The sequence below is a fragment of the Rattus rattus genome, chromosome 12 (assembly GCF_011064425.1).
Source record: "Rattus rattus isolate New Zealand chromosome 12, Rrattus_CSIRO_v1, whole genome shotgun sequence".
NCBI classification, from domain to species: domain Eukaryota; kingdom Metazoa; phylum Chordata; class Mammalia; order Rodentia; family Muridae; genus Rattus; species Rattus rattus.
Window position 1 is genome coordinate 70,265,487 of NC_046165.1, and position 14,017 is coordinate 70,279,503.

The 14,017-nt window shown below is 49.8% G+C and overlaps 1 protein-coding gene across 2 annotated transcripts in view; it reads left to right on the plus strand.

Annotated features, from left to right (window-relative positions):
* The window catches only part of Slc7a8 (solute carrier family 7 member 8), a 59,922-nt gene extending 46,608 nt beyond the window's left edge, over nucleotides 1-13,314 (plus strand). For both annotated transcript variants that reach the window (XM_032917557.1, XM_032917558.1), the window contains 5 exons: nucleotides 1,227-1,330; nucleotides 5,641-5,737; nucleotides 8,426-8,575; nucleotides 10,536-10,713; nucleotides 11,304-13,314. In XM_032917557.1, the coding sequence (XP_032773448.1) occupies nucleotides 1,227-1,330; nucleotides 5,641-5,737; nucleotides 8,426-8,575; nucleotides 10,536-10,713; nucleotides 11,304-11,461 (687 nt within the window). In that variant the 3' untranslated portion in view covers nucleotides 11,462-13,314. The remainder of the gene's footprint in view (nucleotides 1-1,226; nucleotides 1,331-5,640; nucleotides 5,738-8,425; nucleotides 8,576-10,535; nucleotides 10,714-11,303) is intronic.
* Nucleotides 13,315-14,017: the final 703 nt, after the last annotated feature.

Here is a 14,017-nt window from a genome sequence, read left to right on the forward strand (position 1 = left end):
CACATAGAATACACACACACACACACACACACACACACACACACACACACACACACACGTGCCAGTAAGGGGTTCAGATATCAGAGTGATTTATGCCCTTTGGACAAAGAGATCACAGAACACCTGCTATCTGAGGGAGGCCCAGGAGCCAAGCCATGCTGTACCTTCCCCTAGCTTCAAACCAAACGCTGTCATGACTTGGCTCATCTTTGAAGAGAAATGTACCCTGCCACATCCTGTGGCCACCTCCTCCTAAAGCCAGCAGCCTCCAGGCACAACAGGGCATCTATTCCATACATCATCTCCCCGGGCTCGTGCTATAAGCATGACTCAGAGACTTTAGAAAGGGCTTGTCCTTAAACTATATATACACACATGTATATGCATGTGAAGTCTCAGCTATAATTCACAACTGCTTCTTTCTCAGCCAAAGAAATAGCCAGTCATGCCAGGCTGTAGCAGCATAAGCCTTTAATCCCAGCACTCAGGAGACTGGCAGTCAGATGCAGACCTCTGAGTTTGAGGCCTACAGAGTGAGTAAGTTCCAGGACAGTCAGGGCTACACAGAGGAAACATGTCTCAAAAGAAAAAGAAAAATGGCTAGTCCTTCTTTTCCTAACATGATGATCAACTTCTGTGAATTTAGAAAGTCTGACTAGGGTTCGTTTCTATATTTTATAAGTGGGAAACTAGAGCCCAAAAATAGTGAACCCAGGACGGAGACACTCGCTCAGGGGCAGAGTACTTGCCTCATGCAAGCAAAGCCCTGGGCTTAGATTCCCCAGCACTGGAAAAAATAAGTAAGCAAGCCTTGTCGAAGGAGGGAGTAGGATCTGAATCTGTCTGTAAGATCAGATCTGTCTGTGGATCTCTCTGTGGAGATTCATCTGCTCTAGTGTGCACAGGGTGCACTTACAACACCTGGCTTCTACCCCAATTCCCGCAGTGTACAGTTTGACGTAAGCTACAGCAGGTCCGTGAGTGCCTCGGTTTCCTCATTCATAACCGAGGATAAGTGTTAGCTCATCACTGTTATCACCACCATACACTGCCCCCTCAGCTACTTTAACCCACAGCATGTCGTGTTTGAAGTGTAGCTGTCTCTGTGGCACGGCAGCCAGAGAGAGTCGGCAGGGTAGATGGGAGACAGGCACTCCGGAAGTGAGGAACAGACCGGAATGTGGGTTTTACCTTTGTCTCCACTCATTTCCTGTTTTCCCTCCCAGACTTTTGGAGAGAAGCTCCTAGGGGTCATGGCATGGATCATGCCCATTTCCGTCGCCCTGTCCACATTTGGTGGAGTCAACGGCTCCCTCTTCACCTCCTCCCGGTGAGTGCTTGCCAGGGCCCTCCGGGCCACTTTTCTGGCCACATTGCTGTGTGTCTTTGATGGACTTGTCTGTCAGCAGGGTTCTGTGCAACCTCCTGAGTGGTGGCTTTATGGGAGTATGCATGTCAGTGTGGGTGCTAAGGGGGGGTCTTGCTGCTTTGGGGGTGACCTATGATATGGGGTGTGCAAGGAAGCCCACCTTGCTTTGGAAGAAGCAGAGCTGTGGTTGACAGCAGGATAGTATCTTGGCTACATTCCGAGAGTCCCCTCTCCCCCTTGTGTGGACACGGGCTACTACTAACCAGAAAGAAACCCTACTTTGAAAGAAACCAAGAAGGATTCTTGTGCCTGAAACCTTTAGGTCTGGCCTCTCATGAATATCTAGAGCTAGATTCCACCTGGGAGAGATCCCTCTGAGTGTCCTAAGGAGGCAGGACTACTCCCTACTCAAGAGCCAGGAATTGTGGGAGGCCACAAGGCTTGAGTAGGGAGGAATAGAATGGAAACTTGTCAGTGTGAGAGCCAGTAGCCACAACCTCAACCCAGAATTCCTTGGGAAGCCAGAAACATGAGCAGGCCCGGGAGCCTTGCCCCATCTACCCTGGGATCAGGCCCTTTCTTTATGTCCCTTCCTTCCTGCCATCTCTAGAATGGACCTCTGGGTGTACAGGTGTGGAAGGGTTACCGTTTGTGTGACCCACAGGGTTTCTGTGCCCTAGAAACCCAGTTCTATTCAAAAGATGAGTCTGGTCTCAGCTGTTTCCCACACTGCTGGACACCTCACAGAGACATTCCGGTGAGATGACAGAGACTGCCGTTGTTCCCAGGATCCAGAGCAGTCGAGAGGGAGTGTGGGCATCACCTGCGACAGAGGAGAACACACACTCACCCGTAGCAACCTCGTGTGCGTGTTACACAGGAGCCGTGGCCACCTGGAGGCCCTAGCAGAGGGCAAGCAGTGGAAGAGCCCTGGCCCATGAGACTCCCTGAGATCTGTTGGAGGAGAGTGGCTGGCTGCAGTCGCTTTAGTTTGGGGTTTGTCCCTCAGGCAGGCCACACAGTGGTCTGCATGCATGCAGCATAGTCACGTGTGCATGCAGGAGATGCCAGAGGTGTGGCCTCCCCTCCCACGCCACCTTAGCTCACCGACCACTCTCTTCCGTCCTTCCTTTCTTCTTTCTTTCATTCTTTCTTTGTCCCCAAGATTGAATTGGATGATTCTTGCTGAGCAAGCTGTGTGCGCGAGTGCGCGCGTGTGTGTACGTGCATGCGCGTGTGCGCATGTGTGTGTTTGTGTGTGTGTGTGCATACGTGTGTGTGTGCGCACGTGAGCGTGTGTATGTGTGTATGTGTGTGTCTGCACCTGTGCATGTGCGCATGTGAATGTGTTGCGTGTGTTTGTGCGTGTGTGCATGTGTGTGTGTGTTTTACCTAGGGCCATCATATTCCCCATTGTCCCCTGTTGGGATTGTTTCTTGTGACATGGGGCTGTTGGACCTGGACAGTTAGTTACACTTGGCCCTGGCTGTATGTGGAGGATATGCATGAGAACCTGGCTATGTGCATGAAGAAGCCCGCAGAGCCTCCCAGGCTCTAATGCATGCGGCTGTGCCGGCTGGAAAGCACCTTACCATGGAAGAAGCGAGGGGCTGCATGTGTCTGCATGGAATTAGGGAAGCTGGCCTCAGTAGATCATGGTGACAACTGCTTATGGGACTCAGAGTCGCAGCCAGCTCCTGCACTTCTAGCGGCTGCTGTTACCACATTCCACCCCAGATACAAAGCAGTTCTCTTAGGCCCGGTGTGGGAGCATACACCTCCCATCTCAGCCCTCAGAAGGCTAGACCAAGAAGGCCAAGACTTCCAGGCCAGCCTAGGCTATAGAGAGCAAATCCCTGTGCACTGTCACGCTGTCACCTTCCTCTCATCCATTAGGTGGCTCAGCAGGAAAAGGCACTGCCACTCCTGGTGATCTGGGTTTGACCCCAGGAACCCAACTCACATGGTGGGAGAAGGGAACTGGCTCACACAGATTGTCATTTTGACCGCCACAGATAACACACACACAGGAACAAATATGTAAATACACAGATGAAGTTAAGTTTTTTAAAGAAAACAGATTATTAACACTAAAGTGTAATAACTGTTGCTGGCAGTGAACTTTTTTGGTTTTTGTTTTGTTTGAAAGAGGCATAAAGAGATAAGAGGGAGGGGCCTGTTTTCAATGTTGCTCTGAGTCTGGGTCTCTCCCTGTCTTCCCCACTATCTCCTTCTCTCCTACGAGTGTTTTTTGTTTTGTTTTTATTTATTTATTTATTTATTTATTTATTTATATGTAAGTACACTGTCGCTGTCTTCAGACACACCAGAGGAGGGCATCAGATCCCATTACAGATGGTTGTGAGCCACCATGTGGTCGCTGGGAATTGAACTCAGGACCTCTGAAAGAGCACTCAGTGCTCTTAACCGCTGAGCCATCTCTCCAGCCCTCCTACGGGTGTTTTAAAAAATCACGTTTTAGTGTGTATGAATTTGCCTGCCTGTCGGTCTATGAACCATGTGTGTACTTGGCACCCACAGGGTGGGAAGAAGGTGTCAGGTGCCCCTTAAACTGGAATTGCAAATGGTTATGAGCCACCACGTGGGTGCTGGGAATCGAACCCAGTTCCCCTGCAAGAGCAACAAGTATGCTTAACCACTGAGCCTGCCCTCCTGCCCTCTCCCTATTTTTTTTTTTGACATTTTTTTTTTCTCTTTTTCAGAGCTGGGGACCGAACCCAGGGCCTTGCGCTCACTAGGCAAGCGCTCTACCGCTGAGCTAAATCCCCAACCCCGTGCCCTCTCCCTATTTATGAGACAGGGTCACATATGCTGGCCTCAAATGGCAAATCCCCTCCCTCGGGCTCTATGTGCTGGGTTCACAGGCATGTGCTGCCATGCCTAGCTTAGGATCTCGGATTTATGGGCTGCATTTTTGTTTGATGTTGTATTGTGAGCATGTTCTCACATAATCATTTTCTTCAGAAACATGATTTTGAGGGCTGGAGAGATGGCCAAGATTCAACTCCCAGCACCCACACGGCGGCTCAACCATCTGTAACGATCTGACTCTTCTGGCCTTCGCCGACACGGCTCGCACACAGCGCACAGACATACATTCAGACAAACCCCAGCACACATGAAATAAACAGTGTGAAAAACATGACTTTTTTTTAACTTCACCATTTCCCATCTTATAGATATATCCTAATTTCTTTACCCAGTGTCATAATTTTAAGCATCCAAGAACACTGGAGATTCGGCTCCCTGCCAGAGCCTTTGTGTGTATGTGCAACTTTCAGCAACTCTTGTATTAGGGTTTTTCTTTTTTTTAAAGGCTCCTAGGGGATAGAATGGGTATTTCTAAAGGTATACATTTTAGGTGCAGTGTATATACAGTAAAACGCACAAATTTCAAGTGTGATTGAGAAGTCATGACAGTTTATGGACAAACAAGAAGCTACTATCAGTGTCCCACCTGCTTTTTTTTGGGGGGGTGGGGTTCAGAGTTTCTTTCATTACCATATTGGGATCAGGAATCAAAGCATCATAAAGATAGTAGATCGCTCCACATTAACAAAAAGGCCACAGTCTAAACCAGGGCTTGTGAGATTCACCGAGACCGTGCAGTAGGAAGTTGCCCCTAATCCTCTTAGACAGGGCTTGTGCAGCCACGAGTCTCTAAGGAAAGGACCTGCCAACGGACAAGCATGGCCTGGCACCTGGGCAGAGCCCCGCCTATGTTTTTCCAGCCCTTGGCCTCTCTCCATTCTCACAGACGCAGCTAGTCTCCGGATATGATAAGAGCGCTGTTAGAGCAGTGCACAGGTGGCTTGGAGCTCTGTGCCAGGGAATCAGTCGCCCTTAAGGACAAGACGTTTCTTAGGTAAAGGAGAAACGCAGCCAAGCAGTGGGCTGGACCTTAGCTCGGGTTTTAAGGAAGTAGAGGCAGGAGGAGCAGGAATTCAAGGCCCATTGTAGCTCCCATAGCTTCATAGCTTCGTAGACATGGGGAGTGGAGCAGAGTGCCCTGAGCCAGCTACATCATACTGTCGGTCTCCACGCACCCCGATCTGTGCACCTATCCATTGGCTGCCTCTGGTTTGCCTGTGCCTGCATTTGTGAACGTAGGGCCGGAAAACGTGCCCACGAAGGCAGGGTCCTAGCCGGTGGAGGGGGCTGCTGTGTGGACCAAAGGAGAGCACGGTGAGGGAACCTCGGCTTAGTGGTTCACAGGCTATCCCGGGCTGACGGACTTTTCTCCCTGCCAGGCTGTTCTTTGCTGGAGCCAGAGAAGGCCACCTTCCCAGCGTGTTAGCCATGATCCACGTGAAGCGCTGCACCCCAATCCCAGCACTGCTCTTCACAGTAAGGCCCCACCCCCACCCCACCCCTGCCGCCGCCGCCAGCCTTGCGCAGATCCTTCGCTTTGTGCCCAGTCTTGATTGGGAGTCACACCATCTGTCCCTACATACCTGCCACTCTTCTGATCTAGTTCTGCATTTCCCTGGGCTCTGGCTAAGTTAGCACATGTGGCCACTGGCTTTATGAATGTCAAGGGATATAATTAGGAAAGATCCTGAGTCTAAAACACCTACAACTCTCAGGCTGACTCATTTTTCTCCTCCTATCCTGTTGACTCAGACTGAAAAAGACTTGGAATGCCAAAAGCCTCAAAATCCTGTCTCTGCCCTGTGCCTGGCACCTGCTCACAAGGTGCCCGCTCTGAGCCTCTGCCCCGTCACTGCAGCTCGCCTTCCCCAACCTCACCACCTTTTCCACTTAGGGTACCCTGAAACCTCTTGGAAAATGCCATCAAAAAAAAATAAACCTAGTTCAGGGTACACCTGATAAGAAACACAGCCAGGGGAAAACTCATAGATCGAAAGTGGAGAAAAGGCAGCTTTGAACAGGGAAGAAATGGGGTTTAAAAAAAAGGGGGGGGTTGGGGATTTAGTCAGTGGTAGAGCGCTTGCCTAGCAAGCATAAGGGCCTGGGTTCAGTCCTCATCTGGGGGTGGGGGGTGGGGGGGCAGAATCTTTCAGAACAGTCCCATGGTTGGCATATCAGATATTTGCATTACTATTCATAACAGTAGCAAATTACAGTAATGAAGTGGCGACATGATTTTTTTTTGGTTTTTTTTTTTTTTCGGAGTTGGGGACCGAACCCAGGGCCTTGCGCTTCCTAGGCAAGCGCCCTACCACTGAGCTAAATCCCAACCCCTGACAGATGATTTTTTAAAAGATTTTATTTATTCTATGTCTGTGAGTACACTATAGCTGCTTTCAGACCCACTGGAAGAGGGCATCGGATCCCATTACAGATGGTTGTGAGCCACCACCTGGAATTGTTTCAGGACCTCTGGAAACTCTTTTTTTTTTTTTTTTTTTTTTTTTTTTTTTTTTTTTTTTTTTTTTTTTGGAAAGACCTTGCAGTCAAGGCTCTACCACTGCAAATCTTAACCACTGAGCCGTCTTCCCAACCCCACAACAAATAATATTTTTAATAATTTATTTATCTTTATTTCATGTGCATTTGGTGTTTTGCCTTGCATGTATGCCAGTGTGAGGATGTCAGGGCCACTGGAACTGGAGTCACAGACAGTTGTGAGCTGCCAGCTGTAGGTGCTGGGAATTGAACTCAGTTCCTCTAGAAGAGCTGTCCTAACCACTGAGCCATCTCTACAGCCTACAACAAAGTAATGTTATGGTTGGGGTCACCACAACTTGAGGAACTGTATTAAAGGGTTGCAGCATTGGGAAGGTTGAGAATCACTAACTTAGTTAAAAGAAAGAGCAAAGGCTTTGTCCTTGTTAATTTTTTTTGAATTAATTTTATTTCCTTTCTGAATCTTGAATAAAACATTACAAATTACATTGAACCAGACATAGTGGCACACACCTTTCATCCCAACACTCTGGAGGCAAAGGTAGGCAGATCTCTGAGTTTGAAGCCGGCTACTTAGCAAATCCTAGGCCAGCCAGGGCTAAGTAGAGTGACCCCACCTCAAAATAACAACACCACCAAAACTCACTTTGGTCCCCAAGAGAGGCGATCAGAAGTCAAGGTAATAGAGCTCACTGGGAGAATTCCGGAGTGTTCAGGTGCGGCACGAAGGTCATCTTGATTGGGTAGTTGCAGAAGCAATGGAAGGAGATAGTATTTTCCATGAGTCACCCGTCTTCTCTCAGCTCTGAGTTGCGATACTGCTGCTGCAGGGCAAACACAGGGAGAAGTCACCATCAGATCTCACGGGAGAAGTAAGCCTTGCCTTCACTGGCTTCCACAGACTGTTGGAGTAGATGGGCAGAGTTCATCCCGAGAGAGCCACGGAGAGGATTTTTGAAGTTGGAAAGTGACTTCCATGGAGAAAACCTCCTAGCAATGTTACAGGCTTAAATGAGTTTGTGTTTGTAGAATGTTAAGACAACAGCCTGCCTGTGTTGGTGTTTAATCACTTTTCTAAATGGAAAAATAGAGTAGATCACTCGGCCAAGAGAAAAGGATGATGAAAGTCATGAGACCTCACTCACCAGTTAACAGTCTCCTTAAGGGGTCAAAAGGATGAAAGGAAATAAATTAGCTTGAGCCATAATCAAAAGTGAAATGTGGCGGGATGGGAGATGCCCAGAGCCAGCGAATACCAGCATGGCCAATCCCGGTATCCATCTACTCTGAATGATTCCTCCCACACTGTAACAGTGGTTACATAGCCACATTTTTACCCCTGTAATAAGAAAGCGGTTCTTAGCCTGATGTGATGACACAGGCCTTTAATCCCTACACCCAGGAAGCAAAGGCAGCTGGATCTCTGTGAGTTTGAGGCCAGCCTGGTTTATATAGAAAGTTCCAGGACAGCCAGAGCTACGTAGAGAGACCCTGTCTCCAAAAAGTCAGAAAGAAGTTCCTGGCAGTATAATCCATCCTGGGCCACTCAAGGTAGCTGAGAGTCCTCTTCTGGAGATGTCCACCATAAAACAGCACACCTGGCCCAGACGGGGAGAATAGCCGCCAACCTGTGAACATCGCCTTCCTTCTCCTTCTCCTTGCCAGTGCCTCTCCACCCTGCTGATGCTGGTCACCAGTGACATGTACACACTCATCAACTACGTGGGCTTCATCAACTACCTCTTCTACGGGGTTACAGTTGCAGGACAGATAGTCCTTCGCTGGAAGAAGCCTGACATCCCTCGCCCCATCAAGGTAAAAGGATCTGCCATGGAGTCCCCTCCCTTTCTCTACCAAATCTAGCTGTGTTGCCGATTGAACCACCGTGGCTCTTGGCTATGTGTGTGGGGACCATTATTTCCTTTCTTCACTCCTAAATCTTACACTGTAGGTGGTTTTCAGGATTCCCTCATCTGCCCTGGCCCGCCAATATCTGGGTTCACTATACTATGCGTCTATCCCACAGCGAGTCTCCTTCTGTTTGCTTGTAGGAATTGTAGCCACCGGTCAGATGGGTACCTCCTCGGTTGGTAGAGCATGAGTTGCTTAGTGCCAGGGTGGTGGGTCGGAGCCCCACGTTGGGCACCAATAGGCAGTTGTAAATACTTAATCTCAATCAGGGGCTTACCCTGCCTTTGATCATTCAGTTCCCAGATAAAAGACACAAAACTTTTAGATTTATAATAAGCCTTTAATACACTAGAGATGGGTAGATATCTGCCCTGTAAGCTATTAGTATCTACTTCCCCATCAGTAACCCCAAGTCATAGCTTGTGTTCCATCTGGGCCACTCTTAACTCCAGTTGGCCAGCCCTATGACTGTTTTCGTGACTCAACTACCCCATGGCACCTTCTCCTCTCTCCATCTTCTTCTCTTCTCCCTCTTGGTCCTGCCTCAGACCCAAGCCCAGGAACCTAAGCCACGACTACCTCTCCTCTGCCCAGTTACATGCTGTAGGTATCTTTATTCAACCAATAGTTTTAAATTAAGGAGGAAGATTGAATAGTATCATTTGATGTGTGTGAAAACTTCCTTGTCCCTGGGGGGCAACCAGACCTTGGGGGACAGTAATTATTTAGAATTGCAATACACAACAACAGACCAAACCTCAACGCCTTTCTTGAAGCTTTCCAGCCTATGCCTACAGTCTTTGCTTTTCAAAGTCCCGAGACTAAACACAGGTTCAGTGAAAAAAAACAAACAAAAACTGATATCGTCGGTTCTTCAATTGCTCAGAACAAGATAGACTGGAGTGCTGAGTTCTCTTAAAACTAGATAGAGCCTGGAGTTATTTGAGGATCCTGTTCTAGATTCTTCCTACTGAGAAAGAAGGACTCTCTCTGCTCTCTCAGTTGCCCCTGACATTATTACTGTCCCTTTCTCCCCTCCTTTTTTTTTTTTTTTTTTTTTCGGAGCTGGGGACCGAACCCAGGGCCTTGTGCTTGCTGGTGGCGCTCTACCACTGAGCTAAATCCCCAACCCCCTTTCTCCCACTCCTCCCAAAACACCTCCTAGAGTGAAGGGAGCTAGATAAACTCATCTCCTTCGGAGGTGGGAAAGGAGGTAGGTAGCTGAAGCATCTGCCCCTTGGTCAGGAAGCATCTCAGGTGCCCAACACATGTGGTCAGCAAGAAGTCAAGCCTGTGCAGCTGATAGTTCCTTCTGAACAACATGCAGCCCAGGCCCTAGCCTGCCTTATTCCCTTTTGGCTTTCCTGGTTTCCTGGAACTAAGCAATTTTCCCTTCTCCAGTTGCTTGAGGGAAATATATTGAGGCTAATCCTAGTGTGGGTGCTAAGAACCGCCATCGTATAGTCAGATGGTGAGGCCTGGCTTGGGCGTGTGTGTGTGGACAGAAGTCCAAACAGATCCAGGTCATTTCCTTCCTCCCTCTCCTCCTCCCAAGGACCCTCTGATATTCCTAACCAGATCCCATCCCCTGGCCTTCTCTGCTGCCATAGGCACTTACATGAGTCACGAGGTCTTATCTGACCTCACCCAGGAGGGGCATGAATAATAAAGGTCCTTACTTCCCTGTCCCACTGCCCAATTTCACCAACATCTGCGGATACAGCACCTAGAGGGGCCTGAAGTGTGAGACACAGAGCCGGATGCAGTTCCGCCATTTCCCTCAAGGATGAGGATGAAGAAGAGAGTGCCCTGCTCCTAATGGATGCTAAGAGCCGCAAACTCACAGCACTTGTGTGCTCCACAGATCAGCCTGCTGTTTCCCATCATCTACTTGCTGTTCTGGGCCTTCCTGCTGATTTTCAGCCTGTGGTCAGAGCCAGTGGTGTGCGGCATTGGCCTTGCCATCATGCTGACGGGTGTTCCTGTATACTTCCTGGGTGTCTACTGGCAACACAAACCCAAGTGTTTCAATGACTTCATTGGTAAGTGGTGACAAGAAAGAGGTTCTCTTGAGAAGGTACGTAGCAGTCTGACTAGGGAGCCAAACCAGAGTCAGGAAGCCAAGGTTCCCCCTTACTTGAGTCCACAGCCGGTTGGGGATTTAGCTCAGTGGTAGAGCGCTTGCCTAGCAAACGCAAGGCCCTGGGTTCGGCCCCCAGCTCCAAAAAATAGAAAAAAAAAAAAAAAAAAAAGAAAGAAAAGAGTCCACAGCGCTTACAGTTCAGGGCCAGGAATGACAGATGTCTTCCAAAGACCTCTAAGGAGACAAGACCAGTCGACTTCCCTGCACAGACCTTAAGCAACCTACCAGCCAGCCATCAGGAACCACTATAGGTTAGCCGGAGACCAGTATAGACCTTGGGAATGGGGGCAGGCAGGCAGTGGGCACAGAGAAAGTGTAGGGCTAGAGCCTGGGTGAACAAGAGGCAACCCTCAGATAATGCAGACTATGGACGAGCTGGCCTCCAAAAGTCACTTGCTATTCTGGGGTAAAAGCTGAGACGGAAGAGCTGGGCCCGACTGCTGGGGCTGGCAGCACATTACACTGACTCTGTATTGTTTCCTTCCACAGAGTCCCTGACCCTAGTGAGTCAGAAGATGTGTGTGGTGGTGTATCCCCAGGAGGGGGACTCGGGGACCGAGGAAACAATTGATGACGTAGAGGAACAACACAAGCCCATCTTCCAGCCTACTCCTGTCAAGGACCCAGACTCGGAGGAGCAGCCCTGAAGACTGCCAGCCTTTACCTGGCCACTCCCCCTTCATCCTTTCTGCCCTGTATCCCTGCCTAGGTCCCCCCAACACACACACACACACACACACACACACACACACACTCTTCTGTTAGGCAGGGGTAAGACCTGGGTGTCCACAGCGAGACATTCTAAACAAAGACCCTGACCTTTGTACCCAAAGAACCTGCTTCCAGCACCAAGGCCCATGGTCAAGGTCAGTGCACCGGGACCTGCACACCCTAAGGTTTAGAGGAGAGTGGAGGTGCCATCGGTACCCTACAGGGCCTTTCCTCCTGGGCCCATGCTCTTTAGGTGCCTCTAAGAAACCTGGGTTCACTACTGTTTCTTCTCCCTAACCCTGAGCCCAGGCAAAGCCTCCAATGGAAAAAAGGTAGCATCCCCAGTGAGTTAGTTGGGGGAGACAACTCAAATTGTCACCATTAACAGTCAGCTGGGGAGACTCAGATGTGGCTTCATTCACCGGGGAGCCAAAAGGCAGAGGGCTCACTTCTCTTTGCCTTCTGCACTCTGTACTACCACGGCTCCACTGCCCAGCCTCGACCTGAGACCCACAAAGTTCCCTTTCAGGATGCCTCTTCCCCACAGAGCTAAGGACCAAGAAGGAGGACTGCCCCACCCCCCACCCCCAGCTCCCAGCCAGGCTTGTGGAATATATAGGGAAAGGCTCAGAAGCCAAGCCCTGCCCCACCCTTGCCCCTGCCTCCTGTCCTCTTGTGGTGCCAAAGCTCCCTGAAGCCAGAAAGACTTCTTATATTCAGTCTAACAGACCTATCTCTCTTAAGGGCAAAGCGACTCAGCTCCTCCCTGTCCCCCTGTGTGAAAGAAAGAGCAGTAGCCCTCTTCTCCCAGCAGCTCTGCCCACTCACAGATCTGCCTGCCATCCTCCTCTATCCTCCCCTGGACCTTGGCTCAAGGACCAGGTATGAAGGATCCCCCAAGTCCTTCAGGCCTGAAATAAGAGTCTACCCAGCCTTAAGTCATCTCCCATCCAAGAACTGGGTCTAAAACGTTCCCCGTTTCTAACCTTCAAGACAGACCTGATGTTAAATCCTTCCCTGGAAGGAAGGGTGCTTTCCCCCTTCCCAGGGGTGCTCACCCCTCACCCTGGGGAGACCATATTGGTGAGGTAGGGGGAGAATGTTTTCTGAAGGCCAGTTCCTCTCCCCTCCTCCAGCTCAAAACAATCTCACCTCCTCTGCCATCCCATGTGGGACAAGATGACAGGATGGCACTCACTTTGGAGACCTCAGAAAAGCCCCTTCCAGGAGAGCTGCTGGTCTGTGCTGTACAGGAAGGTGACAGCATTTGCCTTCTCCTGGCAGCCTCCACACCTGCTGTGCTTAGGACGGGATCCTTTGATCACAAAGCGGAACCCTAATCCTGTTCCATCTACTCAAACTGGAACACCCAGGGGCCTTTTCCAGGTCTCCCAACTTCCCACCTAGCTCACCCTACCCCTAACTGGTGAAAGGCTGGGTTTGGGCTGAATTGTGGCCCTTCAGAATACAGTCCAGGCAGGCTGTGGGGCCTCTGGGGGGGACCAGGGACCATCCCTCTACCCCTTTCCTCTCATTCCTTCAGCCTGCACCTGCCCCCTCCTTGAATTATTGTCTCTCTCTCTTTTTTTTAAGTGGATGCCTTACTTTTTGGATAACTATTTTTGAAGCTGGTATTTCTATTTCTTTTGGATTTTTTAATGTATGGTGGTTTGGGGGCAGAGCTAGAACCTTAATCGTCTGTCGCTGAGTTCATTTAGGTTTTAAATTTTATTGGTTTGTTTTATGGAGTATTTTCTTTTCTCGTAATAAAATTTTAAATGGAAATGAAGCAATGGCGTTAATGATCATAGATCACATCTAAATCGGAGTCCATGGGCATTTTTTATTTAGTCCAGAACCCTTCTGGGACTGCATTCCTGAAAGCCTTCATTGTCACACCTCCTAGCTGGCCTAGGGATGTGGAGTCTGTGCCTTCTAATGACTCCCACTTGTCCCTTCTGTTGAATCCTGAAAGATTACGAGTTCCCTCTCTGTTCGCCATCTGGAAGTCCTGCAAAGTAGGAAGCAAGGCTCATCACTCTCCAACGGTGAGGCGTGGGCCGGGGACCAGCACCAAGCCGAGTCCGGGAAGGCAAAGATGAGGGTGATAATTCCAACACCTGGCGAGAAAGCTCTCGGTGGAGAGCGCCCCGAGGGTCCAAGGAGCCTGTTCCACCCAGCTAAGCAGGAGCAACTGAGAGGATGATGCTGGGAGGAAGATAAAGATGACTAGGACTGGAAGGAAAAAGGAGGAGCTGAGGGGCGTGTGTGTGTGTGTGTGTGTGTGTGTGTGTGTGTGTGTGTGTGTGTGTGTGCGCGCGCGCGCGCGCGTGCGTGCGTGTATCCACGTGCATGCATATGGGCACCACAGCACTTTTAGAGAAGTCCAAAAACAACTTGCAAGAGTTGGTTCTCTCGGGGTTGGGGATTTAGCTCAGTGGTAGAGCGCTTGCCTAGCAAGCACAAGGCCCTGGGTTCGGTCCCCAGCTCCG